The sequence below is a fragment of the Oncorhynchus clarkii genome, chromosome 6 (assembly GCF_045791955.1).
Source record: "Oncorhynchus clarkii lewisi isolate Uvic-CL-2024 chromosome 6, UVic_Ocla_1.0, whole genome shotgun sequence".
Taxonomy (NCBI): Eukaryota; Metazoa; Chordata; class Actinopteri; order Salmoniformes; family Salmonidae; genus Oncorhynchus; species Oncorhynchus clarkii.
This window is the reverse complement of record NC_092152.1, coordinates 61,845,941-61,867,207: the sequence shown is the minus strand read 5'-3', so window position 1 is coordinate 61,867,207 and position 21,267 is coordinate 61,845,941. Positions and strand designations below refer to the sequence as shown.

General features: G+C 41.8%; 1 protein-coding gene across 2 annotated transcripts; it reads left to right on the top strand.

The window, feature by feature from the left end:
* The first annotated feature begins 585 nt into the window (after nucleotides 1-585).
* Nucleotides 586-9,928, top strand: LOC139411398 (dihydroorotate dehydrogenase (quinone), mitochondrial-like). Of its 2 annotated transcripts, XR_011634597.1 has the most exons (10): nucleotides 586-672; nucleotides 1,126-1,335; nucleotides 2,099-2,298; nucleotides 4,570-4,652; nucleotides 6,266-6,453; nucleotides 6,952-7,065; nucleotides 8,346-8,499; nucleotides 8,636-8,795; nucleotides 8,904-9,836; nucleotides 9,898-9,928. XR_011634597.1 is itself a non-coding variant. In XM_071157703.1 (9 exons), the coding sequence occupies exons 1-9, from the start codon at nucleotides 655-657 to the stop codon at nucleotides 8,995-8,997; spliced, it is 1,221 nt and encodes a 406-aa protein (XP_071013804.1). In that variant the 5' UTR covers nucleotides 588-654; the 3' UTR covers nucleotides 8,998-9,837. The 2 variants fall into 2 exon arrangements, 1 of the variants encoding a protein (XP_071013804.1); XM_071157703.1 differs by lacking the exon at nucleotides 9,898-9,928 and having other exon boundaries at nucleotides 588-672; nucleotides 8,904-9,837.
* Nucleotides 9,929-21,267: the final 11,339 nt, after the last annotated feature.

Genomic DNA, 21,267 nt, shown 5'->3' with positions numbered 1-21,267 from the left:
ATGAACAAATCCATTATAGATGGTAGAGCTATGGTAGCCTACAAACTGAAACAAGTACTGGTCTTGGAAGAAAGACACACTGCCCATCTTATGGAAATTAGAAAGCTTTCTTTCGAAAAACTGTGAATACACTCTTACTACATTAGGAAAATCACTACAGACACTCAAACAACATGCAAAGTGAAAAAGTGCCTTTACGTCACTCAAGGGTAGAAATTTTGAAGAAAAACCTTTCTCAATCTACTTCACTTTACAAGTCAATTTGATGTAGCCAAGGCCTAATATTGACATTGAGCAGGGTTGTAACAATATATCTTTGGTTTTCAATTGGTTTTCAATTGGCTTATGAAATTAATTGAGGCTTATACACTATCCCTTCATCTTTAACATCTGCCATTTTATTTGATCCTATTTGTGCTAATTTACTCAGTGAAGTACTAGAGTTACTAATGAGTCCTTTGTCTTACTCATATTAATTTATTATATTAATCATAACAAATTGTAATTTTTATCTTGCAGAATCATCATTGAACTCTGACTCTGACTTGACATGTTCATAGCTGCCTTTGAAGTATCGTGAGATTACATTCAGGAAGTGGTTCTCGGCAATGTGAGAGAAATGCTTCCAGACATTTGCAAAGTGATGTAACATCCATGGCGGGACAACTGAAGGTAACGTCATTGATGAAACTGTGATGTTTTAATAGTTTGTATTTGTCATGAACAATGTTTTTACTATTTGGTAAGCGAAACTGGACAGTAGCCACTTCACGTTAGCTTCTACAATCAGAGTGTTGAATGAAGTGAGCTAGCTAACTTAGCTTGCTACCCTGTGACTAGCTAGCTAACGTTAGCTTTTTCATGTAACCAGCCTCTGTGAAGTGGTAAGCTAGTTAACTGTTTGCTGAATCCTGAATGACTAGACAGAATCCGACATGCTGAATTATACCCACTGGGTTGTTCAAAGCTGGTAACGTTAGTCTCTCTGGGTATTCAGGATCACTCTCTGTCATCTAGTAATAGAAAAATAATTGCAACACCCCTCAGTTCACCTGATGTGCTTCAACAACAGTATGCATCATATTTCAGTTTATTCCCATCACATTGTTTGATTTTTCTTTGCAGCGTCTAAAGGACGCAGTGAAAATCATAGGGTCCGGCAGCGTCCTGTTTGTCTCCTACCTCACTGCTGTGGGAGATGAGCGCTTCTACACCAACCAGCTCATGCCCTTGCTGCAAAGGATTGTGGGAGCAGAGACAGCCCATGTCATGGCTGTGAGGTTAATCGGCCTGGGTCTGGTGCCTCTGAACCGCTATCAGGACCCAGCATCACTGGTCAGTGTGGGAGGCCTGGCATGCAAACAGATTTTGCTATGTTCAGTCTGGTTTAACCAGGCTAGGTTAATTCCTGTTGGGTGTTTTCACTCTCCTTGCTTACACTGAATTGCCTTTGTGCTGATGTAAGATTAGAACGGAATGTATGCTTTGTTTGAGAACCTTTACTCCCACTGTCTCGAGTCAAATCTCATTATAAAAATAAAAAAATGTTTGTTTTTTGTTGTTGTTGAATTTGACCCCTTTTTCTCCCCAATTTCGTGGTATCCAATTGTTAGTAGCTACTATCTTGTCTCATCGCTACAATTCCCGTATGGGCTCGGGAGAGACGAAGGTTGAAAGTCATGCGTCCTCCGATACACAACCCAACCAAGCCGCACAGCGCACATCCAACCCGGAAGCCAGCCGCACCAATGTGTAGGAGGAAGCACCTGGCAACCTTGGTTAGCGCGCACTGCGCCCGGCCCGCCACAGGAGTCGCTGGTGCGCGATGAGACAAGGATATCCCTACCGGCCAAACCCTCCCTAACCCGGACGACGCTAGGCCAATTGTGCGTCGCCCCACGGGCGTGGCCGGTTACGACAGAGCCTGGGCGCAAACCCAGAGTCTCTGGTGGCACAGCTGGCGCTGCAATACAGCGCCCTTAACCACTGCGCCACCCAGGAGGCCATTATAAACAGTTGTAACTGTTATTTTGGTCACTGTGTACTTCCATGGAATTTAGGCAAAATTTTAACCTGGAGTTGTTACTTCTTATTCCAGGAAGTGAACGTCATGGGCCGTAAGTTCAAGAACCCCATAGGGATAGCAGCAGGATTTGACAAGCATGGGGAGGCTGTTGACGGGCTGTATAAACTAGGCTTTGGCTTCGTGGAGGTGGGGACCATCACCCCCAAACCCCAGGAGGGGAACCCCAAACCACGTGTGTTCAGACTGACCACTGACCAGGCGGTCATCAACCGGTACGGTTTTGAATGAATAAGACATGGCTACTGAACCATGGCATGGCTGACTGTCATTCATTATAGATGAATGTTTTTAGCTTGTGAATTCTGTGTCAAACGGCAGCGAACAGAGACATCACAGGTAGTTTATTTTGTCATTCTCAACTCTGTTCAAAGGGGATAAGCCTACACATTTAAAAAAATAAATATATAATAATAATTTTTTACATTGAGGCTAGTGACAGACTATAATATGAATTCCCTTTTATATTTGTTGTAGCACAGCTTCTTCAAACTGAAATAAAGGTGCCAAATTAATGTTATCAGGGTGTTACACTGCTACCTCGTTGAGCTCGCTTTCATTCTCTGAAAGTGCTGTGAAATGAGATGCCAAGGCACAAACATACATTGAGTTGATAGAACACAGTACTTTGCGTATATGAAGGGACATATTGGTTGTCAGAGAAGTTAATCCTCAGTTCAGGAAAAGCGTCCCAGATCCAAATGTAAGTCCATATATTCAAGTATTTGTAAATAATTGCTACACAATAAAGAAGTGTGCATTTTGTCATGGCTGTCTATGCTTGCTTGATATTGTTCTAAACATTTAAGAGCAAACCACTGAAAAAATATCCAGAACCATCCCATTTCTTCAGGGGTGAGTGTGATACGTTCTGTGATTTTCTTAAGTGTTTTGAATAGCAAATTCCACAGACTGACTGATGTTAACACTGCCCTAGAACAACAACAATAGGGCTAATACAGTGAGCTCAAAGTATTGGGACAGCGCCATTTTTAAAAATGTTTTGGCTCTGTACTCCAGTACTTTGGAATGATATAATGTCAGCTTTAATTTGAGGGATTTTTTTTATCCACATCAGGTGAACCGTTCAGTAATTAGAGCATTTTTGCTCTTTTCATAGTCTCCCCATTTTAGGGAACCAAACATTTTAGGAAAAATTCACTTGTGTAGTAAAAAGTTAAGTATTTAGTTCCGTATTCATATAACGCAATGATAGCATCAAGCTTGTGACTACAAATTTGTTGGATGCATTTGATGTTTGTTTTGGTTGTGTTTCACTCATTATTTTGTGCCCAACAGAAATTAAATTGTGTATTTTGTCACTTTGCCCCCCCCCCCCCCAAAAAAAAATGCTTAGATGCTAACCTCACATGCCATTGTAATAGTGAGCGGTTATAATATTTGTGCATCTAACATTCTTATTCATCGTTATTCATGATTCATACAGGATTGTCCGTAATCATGGTAGCATCCACATTAACTTAGAAGTGTTTACAATAATAGTGGCTCAAAAATACCACAATACATTTATTTTATATTCATTTCTTTAAGTTTTTATCTTCTCTTAAAAAATTAATAATCCCAAACCAGTTGCAAACATACTCAAACTAGCAACAATTTATAGATGCACACAAACAATTTACCATTCAATTCTATTGGGCACAAAATAATCTGAAACAAAACCAAAACAAACACCAATTGCATCCCCAAAATTTGTAGAGTAACAAGCTTTGTGTAGTATTTGCGTGCTATGAGTCTGGGACCAAATACTTAACTTTTTACTACTTTAATACACATGTAAAATAATTTGTCCCAATACTTTTGGTCCCCTAAAATGAGGGGGACTATATATATATATATATATATATATATATATATATATACATACATATACAAAAAGTGCTGTCATTTTTGTATAATTTAAAATCCAAAGTGCTGGAGTACAGAGCCAAAACAACAGAAAACGTATCACTGTCCCAATTTGGAGCTCACTGTGGATGTATCCAAGTTGTTTGTCTTGTATTTAATGTAGTTAGTAAATGACAATAAGTCTTTGTATATTAGGCTCGAATCAATATGATTAATTCAATTTAGCATGGATGATATGCTGGGATGTGAGATGCTCAGACTAACAAGCCCCTCATATAATAATATGCCAGAGTGCTTCTTTCACTCCTCAGTGTACAACAACACAGCTTCCCAGAAGTTAAGTCAAGATGAGTGCATTAGATGATTAAAGGCCTAATTTCCTTATGGTGGTGTTTAATACAGTTTTACTCAACTGACTGCAATTATTTTTTTCATGTATTTTAGTAGTCAAATGAATTGAATGTGCACCCTAGAAAATCAGGGATTAACACGTACTGTATCATAATGGCATGATAAAGGAATGGATCCCAAATTGCTTATAGTTGCTTTTTTTGGCAAATGTATGGCTTTTTGTGTGTTACATGAACTTAACCTCTTATGTTGTGGGTATGTTTCAGATATGGGTTCAACAGCTGTGGTCTTGCAGCAGCACGGGAGAGACTAAAGGCAAGAGAAGGCACCCAGGTAGAGCTGACTAAAGGTACTAGAGACACAACTCATGTTTCTGTCCTGTCTGTCAGACTGATAGATGGGTTTGACAGTGAGCTTATAAGTGTCTCAGGCACACAGCCAACTACACTACACTATAATCCTCTGCCTGTATTTTTATATGGACATTCCCTTTCCCCTGCCTCAGAGAGGTGTTCCTGATACCAGTTGCACTCTTGCAGATCAGCTAATAAACACTTACAAATATCCTGCCCATACTGTCTTGTATTGACAGTCAAAAAGCAAACAACCAAAATGTTTTTGTCAACAAAACATTTTCACCGTTGTATTTTTAAAACATTGCTTTATATCGTTGATGAAGAGCGTTTGTTTCAAGTTTGATTGAATTCAATTTGGCATATTTCACTAGTTTTCAGTAAAATAGAGCATTCGTAACAAAATGTGCCCCACTGATTTCGATTGGGGCATTAAGCCGAAATCACAAGGGGGATGTCCGTTAACCGCGTGAATTTGCTTGTGCGAGACTGGCAAGCATTATTTCACATAAACAACGTAATCGAAACCAGTTATTAAGCCGTAATTGTAATGGAAATCGGTTTATAAACGGTTGTATAGTCTCTTGAAATCTGAGTTACCTCATTCTAGGTTTTCCAGCCATAGTAGCCTAGAGTCTATATGCCCATCATCAAAACAGGTAGGCCGCTGTATTGCTTTCAAATAGGTCATCTATTTGTCAGATAAACCATAGCCTACAACCCAATTCACCTTTTTAACCATACAACTTTACTTAGCAAAGTAGGGAAGAGTGTAACAATTCCCTTTGTACCAACAACCCACTCAATCTCTGGAACAGATTTAATTCATTTCAACCAAGGCACTCACTAACCATGCACGTTGTTTCAGCTGCATTTCAATCCAATCGGCTGTCAGCAACAACGGTGATACTGTTGTTCACGTGATATATCATTCCCAAAACCAAATCCAGTTTCTAAATGTAGAATGTCGTTGCGTTCATGCATTGCTACACCGTTTTTCACAAGCGCCAGCCTACATGATGTTGGCGCGCAGTTAAACGTATGAACACTAAATAGACACTTTTTAATTATACATTTCACAATTCCAGAGGTAACAATGCACCAACAGTCAATTATTATTATTATTTTTTACAATTGATCTGCTAATTTCACCAGCATTGCTCCGTAATGTACTTGCTTCCTAATGCCTCGATCACACCGACAGTGGTGTTGCCCAAAATGGTACTCAGCATCATCTGGCGACGTGTGCAACATTCACCTTCGCCTACCGTCTCTGTCAAGCTGTTTATGCATACAGTTTAATGCATACATTCGATATATCCAACTTATGCACCACACAGAGCGCACTGCAACTGCCTCTGCAACTCAATGCTGCAAGGCGAACACAGCGTTCCATTGGAAATGCGGGTACTTCTGGTGTACCAAAATGCAAAGACGCTGTTGGTGTTATCGAGGCGTAATTTGATGCACTATACGCTCGTGACGCAGTTGACGCTTGCGGACAATGTATTCTCATTAATTCAGTCGCTGGCATTCTATTTATGTTCTGACCTTAACCTCTCCCAGGGACTCATAACTGGAATAAATCCTGTTGTCTGTGTGTTTTTAGCTGGCCTGCCCCTGGGCATCAACCTGGGAAAGAACAAGCTGTCGCAGGATGCAGCAGCAGACTACCTGGAGGGGGTGCGGACGCTGGGCCCTCTGGCTGATTACCTGGTGGTGAACGTGAGCAGCCCCAACACCCCAGGCCTCAGGGACCTGCAGGGGAAAGGGGAACTGCGACAACTGCTGTACAAGGTCAGTGGCTGGCAATTTTTGGCTGACCTAGATGTGATTTATATATCCTTTATTTACCCAGGATGTCACACTCAGATGTGATATCATACATGTTATTTATTTTATGTTTACAGTATCGTTGGCTTTCCAGAGAGCATGTTGTTGCAACTTTTCCTTTATTGAAGTCTGGTGTTTCTGTTCAGTTCTGTTAAACTTTTATTGATATAGCCGGTGAGCTTTCATATAGATTTCTATGTCAAAAGATAATTGACTTCCCATTAGACAACATACACATCACACAAGCAAGTATAGCATAGCGCTGTTTGGCTTGAACACGATTAACCTTAGGAACAACTGCTCAGCTGTATTGCTCTTGTTTGGTCTCCGTGTTGTGCTGTACATTGTTAAATCTTATTGACCTGTGTGGATGTGATGGATCTCATTGACTGTGTGTGTGTGTGGCTCGTGTGTATCCCTGTACCCTCCTGTCTCCCCCTCCATTCCACCTCCCCCATCCAGGTGCTGAAGGAGCGTGATGCCCTACAGGGGGGGAGCAGGCCACCTGTACTGGTAAAGATTGCCCCTGACCTCACCGCCCAGGATAAGCAGGACATTGCTGATGTGGTCACAGAGGTCAGTCAGAGGCCGAGCCACACGGGTCAGAGGCTGGGCCACGCGGGTGTCAGTCGGAGGCCGGGCCACGCGGGGGTCAGTCGGAGGTTCGGGCCACGCGGGGGTCAGTCGGAGGTTCGGGCCACGCGGGGGTCAGTCGGAGGTTCGGGCCACGCGGGGGTCAGTCGGAGGTTCGGGCCACGCGGGGGTCAGTCGGAGGTTCGGGCCACGCGGGGGTCAGTCGGAGGCCGGGCCACGCGGGGGTCAGTCGGAGGCCGGGCCACGCGGGGGTCAGTCGGAGGCCGGGCCACGCGGGGGTCAGTCGGAGGCCGGGCCACGCGGGGGTCAGTCGGAGGCCGGGCCACGCGGGGGTCAGTCGGAGGCCGGGCCACGCGGGGGTCAGTCGGAGGCCGGGCCACGCGGGGGTCAGTCGGAGGCCGGGCCACGCGGGGGTCAGTCGGAGGCCGGGCCACGCGGGGGTCAGTCGGAGGCCGGGCCACGCGGGGGTCAGTCGGGGGCCTGGCCACGCGGGGGTCAGTGTGGTTCTGTGGGCTTCTCTATGTAGCCTACTCACCAAGCCTTAACCTACAGTATATAGCCCCCAATGACTTGGGGCTGGTTACTTTGGTCATCTGTGTTTTTCCTGTTTGCTGAGCACACTTCTCACCCCACTCACGTAGTCGGCTTCTGTTCTGTAGCCGTCATCAGAGCAGTCCTGCTGCCGTGAGCAGAGGACGTATATCACCAAATTGATTTGAATGCATTAGTGTTGCCTCCTATCCACTCTCTATGTTAAGGGGACTGTTTCTGTTTTTCTGTTTTCATTTAAGGGGACAGACTCCAAATGGAAAAAGACCAATAGAAAGCACAGCAGATATTTGAAGAGTATTGGATACGTTACAATAAATTTGTCAGACAGTCCAATCATTGAGAATTAATATGAACAAATCGTAACTTATTTTTCATGATCCTTCTGTTTAAAAGTGAGTTCTGTATTCCATTGGAGTTAGTGTAGCATCCTAATTGTTCCAGGCACACGTGAACGAACACACTACGTTTAGACAGGCAGCCCAATTTTGATATTTTTCCAACTAATTGGTCATTTGACCAATCACATCTTTTCACATCACATCTTTTTCAGAGTTAATCTGATTGGTCAAAATACCAATTAGTGAAAAAAAGATCAGAGTTGGGCTGTCTGTCTAAACACAGCCTGAGTGTATTCGTTCAAGTGTGCCTGGAACAATTAGGTTTGGTATTATGGGGTAAGGTCAAATGGGTAATCATGATTTGTGTTTTAGCTTGGTGTGGATGGGCTGTTGGTCTCCAACACGACAGTATCCAGGCCTGAGACCCTACAGGACCCCCAGAGTAAAGAGGTGGGAGGGTTGAGCGGCCAGCCCATCAAGGATCTCTGTACACGCACTGTGAGAGAGATGTACAGCTTGACAAAAGGTAGGTAGGATAAATTAAGGATCATCACAACACTGCTAATGGCTGTTGCTGCAGCTGATACTGGCCTGATTGATTGTGGGTGGTGGTGTATAGAATGTTCTCTTCATTCATCCAATATTGCTCTTTCTCATTGAAGGTAAGGTGCCAATTATTGGAGTTGGGGGTGTAGCCAGTGGACAAGATGCCATGGATAAGATCTGTGCCGGAGCCTCATTGGTCCAGTTGTACACCTCTTTAACCTATCAGGGTCCACCAGTTGTCACCAAAATCAAAAGGGAACTAGAACAGCTTTTAAAGTAAGTGAACTTGCATGTGTTTTTCTTTTACCTGCGTGACTTAATGTGGTTTCATCTAATCACATTGCTTGTATTTGTAATATTCTGACTGTATCCTATGTTTTACAGAGAACAAGGATTTGCGAACATATCGGATGCTGTTGGAGCTGACCATAGAGGAGCTGAGGGGAAATTTCAACAACAGTCTAGAGAGGGACAATGATCAAGGCTCTGAGTGTCAATATCAGTCAGTTAGACTGACTACAGTACAGACTGATGCCTTTGTCAGTTTCCTGCCTTTACTTGAAGTCTATAATACATGAAGTGGTTTGCCTGGTCAATTCATGTAACGCCTGGCTAGAATGATACCTGTGCACACAAATATTACAGCAGTAACAGCAGTATTGTGCTAAATGACACCAAAGTGCTAACGGTATTTTGACACTAGCAGTCACATTGTCATGTGTAATGTATGTGAAAAGAAAATCTGTTTTTTTGTTGAAATTATGTAAATATAATGTGTGTTCTATTCAGAAATACTGTGTGCTGCTATTTATAGAACTATGTGACTATAGAAATTGAACATTATTTCACAAATAACTTCCATTCAAAGTGCTTAACTGCACGTCTCTTGTAAATCGCGGAACTGCTACCCACATAATGGAGACCTCGTCTGAAATTAGAGCTGATCACCTAGCAATGAGAGGAATGACAATTATCTGACAATTACCATTTAGCCTTGCAGCAGTAGTCAGTTAAACACTGAGGAAATATAACATCTTTGACATTTAAAGAAAGGGAAATGGCACAATTACTTGCCTAATGTCAGCAGGCTTTAAATACACATGATCCCACTGTAAGATGGTAAAAACTGCCTTAACTATCAGCGGTATAACGGATGAGAAGTGTACCAGAATAAGAGGTCAGTGACAAAGAGAGCCAAGTCCAAGAGGATGCACTGATGGTTCTCTGTCCTATTTCTGACCTGTTACATAGATTGCATTGTAATGCCTCCTGTTACGAGTCTAATGTCAAGGGGTTACTTAATGTATGTTAAGTCATGTACATTAAACTATATAGTTGAGCTATTTGAGAAACATTAACCTTCGAGCACGCGCCTCAGGCAAGAATAAATGTCAATTTTTAAATTCTTATGTCTTGACTGTCCATATCTTATTTTGGTATTCCATGCTCAATGTGCATGTTTTTTGGGTGGCACGGGAAATGCTTGATCATCAAAGTCCCAGTCGACCTTATTGAGGCTCTATCGGAACCTGTTGGTACTCTCCTGTTATTCTCAGAGCCTGGCTTGTACTTCTTCTCCCCCAGTTGACTTCTTTAGAGATTGCCCACTTCATGTCCCTTACGGCCTTATAAAGCCCTGTTACGGCATTATAGCTCTTTTTCAGTAGTTACTCACTCACCATCCCCTGAGCAAATGTTTCTGCCAGAGTTTGTTCATTGTACATATATTTTTCTGTGTCAGAATAATCTCTCACCACTACTCTCATGAGTGGGTTCGATACATTCCTAGGGTAAAGAAGGTAATGCTCTTAACGTTGAGTCCTGCCTAAGGGGTCATGAGAATTCAAGCAGGCACAAAAGCAATCTTACCTTCTCTGATAATCCATGTTGACTGAATGTCCGGTCTGACTGCTGAGTTTTGAATAGAGAGGATTGATATAGGGGAATTGTAATGCTTATAAAAATGGAATTGTCTTCCCCTTAATTGAACTGCATCTCTGCAATATATAGACTAGGCATCGGTGACAACACAGTGCTCGTGATTTAGATATCAGCCTGGCTTAACTCAGAGGCACAGTACTGTAGCATTGTGGGTAAATAAATGTTATTCTTAGTGTGCTCACACACTAACACATTTCCTGGAGGGTCTCCCTAGCTCCTGATTCACTGACTCCGGGGGTCCTGCTGCCGATCTATTGGCCACTGCCTCTGATCTCAGAATACATGTAGGTCAGAATGAACCAGCTGTGGGGGGATCCTTCTCTTCCTCCTGAGGGTCCAGTGCAGACAGACAGACTTACTCCCCAAAAGCTGGATTTGTCAGAAAAGGAGTGTGTTGACAGAGAAGATTGGCCTCTAAACAAAACAGACCCATCTGACAATCTGAGGAAAGACCACTTTTCAGAGATAGTTCATAGATGATTCTCTAAACACCATTCCTATTTAGATCCAGTGCACATCATCTTAGGGTTATACAGATCTGGTCAAATGCACACAAAACATGACAGACTGAGGTGAAAGCTACTATCCCTTATTGATGTCACTTGCTAAATTAACTTTAATCTGTGTAGTTGAAGGGGAGGAGACGGGTTAAAGAAGGATTTTTAAGCCTTAAAACAATGTTGCTGAGTTTTTCACACTCAGCAGTTTCCCGTGTGTATTGAGAATGGTCCACCACCCAAGTGAATTTGTACCCTTTATGCACCTGCAAATTACCACAGGTGAGATAAATTACACAGTGAACAAGAACTTGCCTGCAAACAAATTAATTACATTTTTTTATAATTTAGTCCAGGCCATTTTTTGACTTCGAAGTGAAAAATCGCCATTTCAGTTAGGATTTTTCAGTTCATTTTTTCAATTGAACTAATTTAAAAATATATTGTGAACCGTTTAAGGGTGTTATTATATATGACCGCATGCATCTGCACTTCTCTCCAGTCATCAGGTGTGCTGTAAGTGTGAATCTCTGCCTGCTGTCAGCAGTGGTTCATAGTCACTCCTGTTCCCAGATGGTGTGATTCAGCGCCTTCTGAGCAGTAGCAGCTGTGTGGAGACATGTCTTGACAGCTGCCCTCAGCCCCCAGGAATAGCACTGAATGACTGTAAGTACTTACCTTCTCTGATTTAGGCATCCTCGTTCGTTCAGAGAACACGGACTACAGTGAGTCAGTCCAACAACACGTGGATACCAATACACATAGACTCTCGCCCCTAATCTGCATGCAAAGCTTATAAACAAAACATGTTGACCAAACTGAACAGCTGCTCTCTGTTCCTGGAGCATGCAAAAGAACGTGAAAAAAGAAAAATGGACTACCCTAATTTATTTTTGGGTCCTGACTCTTTGACTTTCCCCTGAACGAATTAGGAGACTGCGTCACATAGCACCCTATGAACTACTCGCTGCTGGCGGAATACACTGTGGCTATAATATTCAAATTGCTGGTCTAATTCTGTACTGATGTCCCCTCCCTCTCCTCTCCTCTCCTCTCGGTCCAGTCCAATGATAGTTCTCTTTTATAGATGATGCTGTTTACTTAAATGTGATATTTGTGTTTCCTTTGATGTGCATTGAACATCCAACAGCAAAGTCAACAAACTATTGTTTAACTCGAAGGGACTCATATCTAGTTGTTTCATATGCTCCAATCATAAGAGAAATTAGAATTGAGTAGAGCTGATTCTTTTGGATCATTGGTCTTTTTGAAACTTATCAACCTTGAAGGTTGTGGCTGGACATGATCCAACAATAGCGGATATATGGAGAATACAGTATAAACTGTAGCTACATTAGGTGGTATTTTTTATACTATTTCTCAATCACTGCGTTTACACAGGGAGCCCAATTCTGATCTTTTCACTTCAGATATTTTTCAGAACTGATCTGATTGGTCAAATATGTAGACCCGGGTTTACTCCTGGCATTCCATACAGAGCTTTTCTCTCATGTTTTACAATTGGATTGTAAAGTAGGAATAGGTCAGACAAACAGTATAACATAAACAGAGCACCTGAGGCAGGAATGACAGCGGTCATCCTTTCAGGTCACCTAAATCACCTGGTGCTCTGTGAGTGTGTCTCTGTGCTCAGTGTTCAAGAGGATCAGAACGATTCTGCTGCTATACCATTATACAAGGACCATATGGCATCGTCATTGAGTTGAGTAAATTACACAACCGCGTGTTGGAATGTAGTTTGATTGAAGTGGTTGCTATACCCTTGTGTCTTATCTTCGTAAAACATCTGCCCTGCTAGAGCTGCCCCAGTCAATATTAAGCACGGTTATTGTGAAGTAGAAACGTATAGAGCAAAAACGGCTCAGCCGCAAAGTGGTGGGCCGCACTAGCTCACAGAATGGGACCGCCAAGTGCTGAAGTGCGTAGCTCGTAAAATGTCCTCGGTCGCAACACTCACTACCGAGTTTCAAACTGCCTCAGGATGCAACGTCAGCACAATAACTCATTGTCGGGAGCTTCATGAAATGGGTTTCCATGGCCGAGCAGCCGCACACAAGCCTAAGATCATGCGCAATTCCAAACGTTACCTGGAGTGGTGTAACGCTCACCGCCATTGGACTCTGGAGCAGTGGAAATGCGTTCTCTGGAGTGATGAATCACGCTTCACCATCTGGCAGTCCAACGGACAAATCTGGGTTTGGTGGATGCCAGAAGAACGCTACTTGACCCAATGCATAGTGCCAACTGTAAAGTTTGGTGGAGGAGGAATAATGGTCTGGGGCTGTTTTCATGGTTCGGGCTAGGCCCCTTAGCTCCAGTGAAGGGAAATCTTAATGCTATAGCATACAATGGCATTCTAGACAATTCTGTGCTTCCAATTTTGTTGCAATAGTTTGGGGAAGGTCCTTTCCTATTTCAGCATGTCGAGATTGGTGTGGAAGAACTTGACTGGCCTGCACAGAGCCCTGACCTCAACCCTATCGAACACCTTTGGGATGAATTGGACCGCCGACTGCGAGCCAGGCCTAATCGCCCAACATCAGTGCCCGACCTCACTAATGCTCTTGTGGCTGAATGGAAGCAAGTCCCAACAGCAATGTTCCAACATCTAGTGGAGGCTGTTATAGCAGCAAAGCAGGGACCAACTCCATATTAATGTCCATGATTTTGGAATGAGATGTTCGACAAGAATGTGTCCACATACGACAACTAAAGACACACATTCAAAAAAAGAAACGATACAACCAAATAATAATAATGTGTGTGTTAGTGTGAATGCCAGGGGAGACACTGCCTCTGGGTCCTGGCATTCACAGGTGTGAGAGGCAAGGGCTGTGTTGTCCATACTTCCCTGCCAAGCCAATTATCAGATACTCTCTTGATAGAATTACACACACATAACAGTTCAGAACGTATACAATAAAAGCAACGGACAAGGTTGTAAAATGCCATTGTGGGTCCTGTCCTAATATTTGGGTTCTATTTGATCTTTATTTAGCTATGTCCTGTAGATATTTGGGTGTTATATAACAACACAGCTGCTGATAACCCAAGAAAACACAGAGTACAGAGCCATGCAGGGAAAACATATGGGACTTCAGCTGCTCTTATCGGCTCAGGAGAGTGTGAAACAAACAGGGTAGTAGAACATGGGAGACAATAGTACGAACAACGGCGGTTCAGTGACTGACAGGGTAGACTGAGCTGTTTCGTTATCAAGTGAGTTCTTCCGTGCTCCATCTAAAGTTAAGTATGGGAAAAACAGCCATCTTAGACTTGGACAAAAATCCCTTTCTCCATCTGTCACGCTCTCTCTTCCTCACACCTGCAGCAGGATGGTGGGTCTGTGAACATCTGGAGCTGTGAGTGGAGGATGTATTATTCTGTGTTTTGATGCTTTTCTAAAGAATACAATCAGTCTTTCATAGTTATTTCAATGTAATTTACCCCTAGATTATATGCCTTTATGACTTGGAGGCAGTGTGAATAATCAAGTTGACATGGCGGTAAGCTGGGGGAGGGGAGGTGGAAGGGAGGGTGGCAGTGGTAGCCTACCTGGTCTCTTCCTGTCGTTGCTCTGATGTGATTGTATGATGCAGGCATCCTCATATGACATCCCTATTGGAAACTCAATTATCCTTCAGGTTGAAATGATGCAGCATCTCTATTGTTCATTTCAATCATTGCCAGGGGACAGAAATGTGTGTCCCTGAGTTAATTGCCTAGCTGATTGTTTGTGATTGTGTCTACATTTCTGTCAGAGTTTTGAGTATTGGAGTGAGGTGAAAAGGTAATAAGCATTGACTGTGAATGTAGCTGATGTCAAGGCTAAGACTGGGATGAGTGAATTGACCTATTAGTCTGAGAGGAGAGTATGAACTAAAAACTCTTTGCAAACACACACATCATGTCCCTGACCCACTTTTACTATTTACTGGATATTGTAGAAAAAGTCTGTCTTCAAATTAGTTTGTTGATTTAAAATAATATATATTTTCAGACTTTGCTACTGTTGACCAACATCATCTTTCCCTTCTGTGTCTTTTAGGTATGAATGCTATTGGCTACTTTTAAGCTGCAATCAATGCTCATCACTTTCTCACTCAAGCAATGACTCTTCAGTCAGTAAAAACTCATTGATGGTTCAGAAATAGAAAATGTATCGCTTACAAAATAAGCTAGACAATTAGCTCAAGTGTGTACGTTTCTGTTCCCTAGCCTCATCAATCCACATACATGGAGAGGAATGTCAGCAGGTCAGATTTTCAGAAAACATATTTTCTGGCATTTTCAGACATCAGTAGCAGAGCAGCATTTTTACCTCAGCATCTTGGTGAAATATTAATGGCCCATTGAGGGCATATGAGTTTATACTTCCTGATGTTTTGTTTCTGTACCTGGAGAGAGATTTGTTGTATAGTTTGTAGGTGTTCCCCCTGAGCGATCTCTGACTCTGTTTTCTGTACTCCTGCCAGAGACAAAAAAAGACCCGGGCCACAGGTGGACATTGTTTAACAATTCAAAAGCCATGAAGTGTAGAGGGGAAAAACATAACAGACTTCACGTACTGATGCTAAGGCTCTCAATGTGCTCTAGAAAATGACCTTTCTGGCGGCATTGTTTTCAAAGACCTGATTTCCATGTTTTGTTCATATGAGAGTGGAGGGGTTTGTGAGTGGAGTACAGATCTCCGATCAAGAGAACAATACTGCCCTGTTGTGACCCAGACTGAGATCACACACCAAGAGCCAGTTAGGTACCTGCAGACAGAGATAGGAACCAGGAACCAATACACTATACTGCTGCGTTAGGATGTATTTATAGTGACGTCCATCCATTGTGAGCCAAGTTGTTGTGATATGAGAAGTAGTTACATAAATGAAGTTGAACCATAGGCTTTGATCCCACAGTACACTCATGGACATCGGCTTAAGGAATGTGTAGGGGAAAGTGGCCACTGAATGAGAGATTAATATTAGAAGGCTTTTATTTTTGATTGAGTTTTAGATGTGAATCCAACTTATAACTTGTTAGGTTGTCGACAAGTTAAGACAATTTATTGTATTTCAAAAGTGATATTGAATTGTGTTTGGTTGTCACTGCAACCAAATTTCAACATTTGAAGAAGATACAATACAGTGCATTTGGAAAGTATTCAGACCCCTTCCCTTTCTCCAAATGTTGTTACATTACAGCATTATTTTATAATTGATTAAATAAAAATTCTCATCAATCTACCCCATAATGACAAAGCGATAACAGCTTTTTAGAATTGTTGCAAATATTTAAAAAATACATCTTATTTACATAGGTATTCAGACCCGTTGCTATGAGACTCGAAATTGAGGTGCATCCTGTTTCCATTGATCATCCTTGAGATGTTTCTACAACTTGATTGGAGTCCACCTGTAGTAAATTCAATTGATTCGACATGATTTGGAAAGGCACACACCTGTCTATATAAGGTCCTACACTTAACAGTGCATGTCAGAGCAAAAACCAAGCCATGAGGTCGAAGTTGTCCGTAGCGCTCCAGAGACAGGAGCTCTATGGACACAGATCTAGGGAAGGGTACCAAAAAATTTCTGCAGCATTGAAGGTCCCAAAGAACACAGTGGCCTCCATCATTCTTAAATGGAAAAGGTTTAGAACCAACAAGACTCTTCCTAGAGCTGGCCGCCCGGCCAAACTGAGCAATCTGGGGAAGGGCCTTTGTCAGGGAGGTGACCAAGAACCCAATGGTCACTGACAGAGCTCCAGAGTTCCATCTGTGGAGATGGGAGAACCTTCCAGAAGGACAACCATCTCTGCAGCACTCCACCAATCAGGCCTTTATGGAAGAGTGGCCAGACGGAAGCCACTCCTCAGTAAGAGGCACATGACAGCCTGCTTGGAGTTTGCCAAAAGGCACCTAAAGACTCTCAGACCATGGGAAACAAGATTCTCTGGTCTGATGAAACCAAGATTGAACTCTTTGGCCTGAATGCTAAGCGTCACGTCTGGAGTAAACCTGGCACTATCCCTACTGTGAAGCATGGTTGTGGCAGCATCATGCTGTGGGGATATTTTTCAGCCGCAGGGACTGGGAGACTAGTCAGGATTGAGGGAAAGATGAATGGAGCAAAATACAGAGAGATCCTTGATAAAAACCTGCTCCAGAGTTCTCAGGACCACAGACTGGGGCAAAGGTTGACCTTCCAACAGGCAGTGGTGGAAAAAGTACCCAATTGTCATACTTGAGTAAAAGTAAAGATACCTTAATAGAAAATGACTCAATTAAAAGTGAAAGTCACCCAGTAAAATACTACTTGAGTAAAAGTCTAAAATTATTTGGTTTTAAACATACTTAAGTATCAAAAGTAAATGTATTTGCTAAAATGTACTTAAGTATCAAAAGTAAAAGTATAAATAATTTCAAATGATTTTTATTAAGCAAACCAGATGGCACAATTCTCTTGCTTTTTTTTATTGACAGATAGCCAGGGGCACACTCCAACACTCAGGTATAATTTACAAACGAAGCATTTGTGTTTAGTGAATCCGCCAGATCAGGTAGTAGGGAAGACCAGGGATGTTCTCTTGATAAGTGCGTGAATTGGACCATTTTCCTGTACTGCTAAGCATTAAAAATGTAACAAGTACTTTTGGGTGCCAGGGAAACTGTATGGAGTAAAAAGTACATACTTTTCTTTAGGAATGTAGTGAAGTAAAAGTTGTCAAAAATATAAATAGTAAAGTACAGATACCCCCAAAAATCAACTTAAGTAGTACTTTAAAGTATTTTTACTTAAGTACTTTATACCCCTGCCAACAGGACAACGACCCTAAGCACACAGCCAAGACAATGCAGGAGTGGCTTCGGGACAAGTCTCTGAATGTCCTTGAGTGGCCCAGCCAGAGCCCGGACTTGAACCCGATCTAACATCTCTGGAGAGACCTGAAAATAACTGTGTAGCAACACTCCCCATCCAACCTGACAGAGCATAAGAGGATCTGCAGAGAAGAATGGGAGAAACTCCCCAAATACAGGTATGCCAAGCTTGTAGCATCATACCCAAGAAGATGTGAGGTTGTAATCTCTGTCAAATGTTCTTCAACAAAGTACTGAGTAAAGAGTCTGAATACTTAAGTAAATGTGATTTCATTTTTTTATACATTCGCAAAAAATGTGTTAAAACCTGTTTTTGCTTTGTCATTATGGGGTATTGTGTGTAGATAGATGAGAGAAAAAAACAATTTCATCCATTTTAGAATAAGGCTGTAACATAACAAAATGTGGAAAAAGTCAAGGGGTCTGAATACTTTCTGAATGCACTGTATCTTCTGCTTGTATAATTCCATCTGTGCCACTGACAGTCTGTCTTTAATTCCAGTTTGTCTACAAATTAATAATTGATATGTTGGATTCACATCTCCATCTCAACCAAGAATCATAGTTAAAGAATAGTACTAAATCAAATCAAACTTTAAATGCACTGTAAATAAAGTTTGAGATGATTTAGTCCAATTCTTTAACTTACATTTTTGGAGATGTGAATCCAACATTTAAATTGTGAATTTGTGAGACAAACTGGAATTAAAACTACACAAAGTCAGTGGCACAGATGGAATTATCCAAGCAGAAGAAACATCTCCTTCAAATGTTGATATTTGGTTGCATTGACAACCAAACACAATTCAATGTCACTAAATTTCATTACATTTAAAATCCAGGGTAGAAACCCTAGGCCTATTGTATTGTCTATTTTGAGTTGAATTCTGGGTTGAATTGAAACAGCTGTTGATGACTTTGCAAATGTTATAGAAGCCTCAATAGCATCCTTGATTTTATATGAGTGGTTAAGTATGGTCACATTTCATTTGTCTCTCTCTGTTAAACCTACCTTTAGGAATGACTTTGATAGCAACAGTGAATCTATTTCGTTTTTAAGTGGAGATCTCGCAATAATCATTCTCACAATAGCATTTTGGTAATAGTCAGTGACTAATATCATAGCTAAGCAGGGTTTGGTTAAAACCCTGGATGGGAGAAGATCCGACGTTGTTTTAAAGGTGCAAATTCAACATATTTTATGTTTTGTCTATGTTGGAATTTGGTTACCATGATATTATCCTGTTGTGAAAATACACCAAAACAACCGTTTACGTTGATGACCTTTTTTCAAATCCAATGTATTTTCCACATCACAAGTGCTCACAAGAGTGAGGGTGGATGAATATTTTACATATAGTGAATCGATCTTTGTCTTTATCAATGGTGCCTCTGATCGTTGAATGGCCTGTATGGTGCATCACCCCACCTTCAGACAACAAACCTGTGACAGCTCTCCAAACTGTGACTAAAATACACTGTCTGGCTCCATGCACGTGTCGTAAACATATTCAAATCTCTCTGTGAATAACAAATGCCTTAAGGTCTCTCCTTTTTTTTACTGGCAAATGTAATTTAGTTTGTTTAAAGGAAAGCATCTTTGTGTCCTTTAATTAAAAATTTAAAAAAGGAATGAATGGCGATATTTGACAGGGAGGTTTGTTTGTTGATGTTGTTCCAAGAGCGCTATCAGTAGCTGACACAATGTTCTTCCTGTTAATTGTCTGGGTCCTATTTACCTGGGTGGTAATGATAGGAGCTTCCCTCAGGCACCTTGCATCCGAAACCTACACTCTCTAGAGAGTAACAGGAGGGATTAATGCCAGCCTGCCTTATCTCCAGAGTTGCTAGAAACATGATAATTGCAATGGGGAAATGCACTTTTTTAGCACTTAAAAAAATGCTACAGTCCATCTGCTTTTCAACCTTTATCTTTTGGTAGAATACAAGCTTAAAGTCATGTCCATTCCCTAATACACAATTCCAAGACGGTAAAACATTTTCATTACGTTTTTTGATGTCTTGCAAAGTTTTTGACCTTACAATTTCACTCAGCGATGTGAATGGGTACGTTCACTAACCTCAGACTGGCAAGTCACACAGCGAGAGCATGCAGGCTACGTCATCTCTTTTTCCATAAAAGTGTAGCCACAAGAAACATTGCATTTTGCCTGACTTCCTAACAGTGCTCCCACCTGTGTGTAATGGCTGAACCAACTCTAATGTAACCTCGCCAAACACAATGTTGCTAAGATGCCTACAAGGACTCTGTGTTTCTGTCCCTCACCAGCACACCAATAGACCATGAAAATGAAAAACATCAAAAGGAACCAAAACATAATAGCTTTTGCTACCAGAGATAGAAATTCAATACAATGATTCCCATGTGTTTATTTCTTTTAAGCCTAAAATGTGTCTGTGAATCACTTGGCAGGTTAACAAGACATTTAAAGTAGCACCTTGTTTACTAGAGAGTTGCTCGTTGTTACTGGAAAAAAATATACAACCTGTCAAGTTACCCAAAGACAGTGCCTGAAGTGAAATTCATTACCATAATTGGATTTCTCATCTTTATCTGGCAGCATATTTGGTGCCAACTATTTGAGATTGACAATTAGGCAGTAGGAACTTTAACTTTGAGCTGAGAACGCCCTCTCATTAATGACTACCTTTCAGCTGAAAGCTGGTTTAGAGCTGGTTGGGTGGCAGAGATGTCTGCAGGGGCAGTTTAAAGATGCAATTAGCCAGTAACTTTCGAGGTTTCCTAAACACAAAAAGGAGTACTTGTTGTCATCTCAAATCATAATTAGATGAACCACAGATGGGCTGTCAATGTCCAGAGTGCCTGGGGAAATGAACAATGCTGTCATTATGGTGGCCACGGAGTCAAAGTGCTGGGTATATACAGTATGCAAACCGACTTACAAACAGTGTTGTCAGATTGTTAGTTGTGCTGTAATGATACAACCCAAATTATAGGTCCACTTTTAGATTGTGAAATTAACAACAAACAACAGCAGCATATTTTAATCATGTCTCTCTCTCTCTCCTCTCTTTCTCCCTCCTCCCCATCTCTCTCTTTCCCAGTAAGCGGTTCATTTGACAGTCCAGTGTTCTCCTGAGCCTTGCCTTGTGTCACATGACCAGCCATGTGTCAGATAATGTATGTCATGGTAGTGCTGCAGGAGAAATATGCTTTTATCTCATCTCTGCCAGCAAGACCTCTGCTCTGACATATCAGCCTCTCCCCATCCATTTCCATCGAATGCTTCCTCGCAGCATCTCCAGATGTCTCTGATTATAAGGAGGGAATGTGATATCCAACCACCCCCTCCCTCTTCTCTGTCACCAGAGGGATAAGATGAAGCACGGCTGTACGGAGCATGCATCCAACATATTCCATTTTCAGCAAAGAGTA

Excerpts from the sequence above, each read along its gene's own strand:
- LOC139411398 (XM_071157703.1), top strand. Across the intron at positions 4,653-6,265 it reads CCAGGTAGAGCTGACTAAAG|CTGGCCTGCCCCTGGGCATC; the intron begins GTACTAGAGACA and ends GTGTGTTTTTAG. Across the intron at positions 7,066-8,345 it reads TTGCTGATGTGGTCACAGAG|CTTGGTGTGGATGGGCTGTT; the intron begins GTCAGTCAGAGG and ends TTTGTGTTTTAG.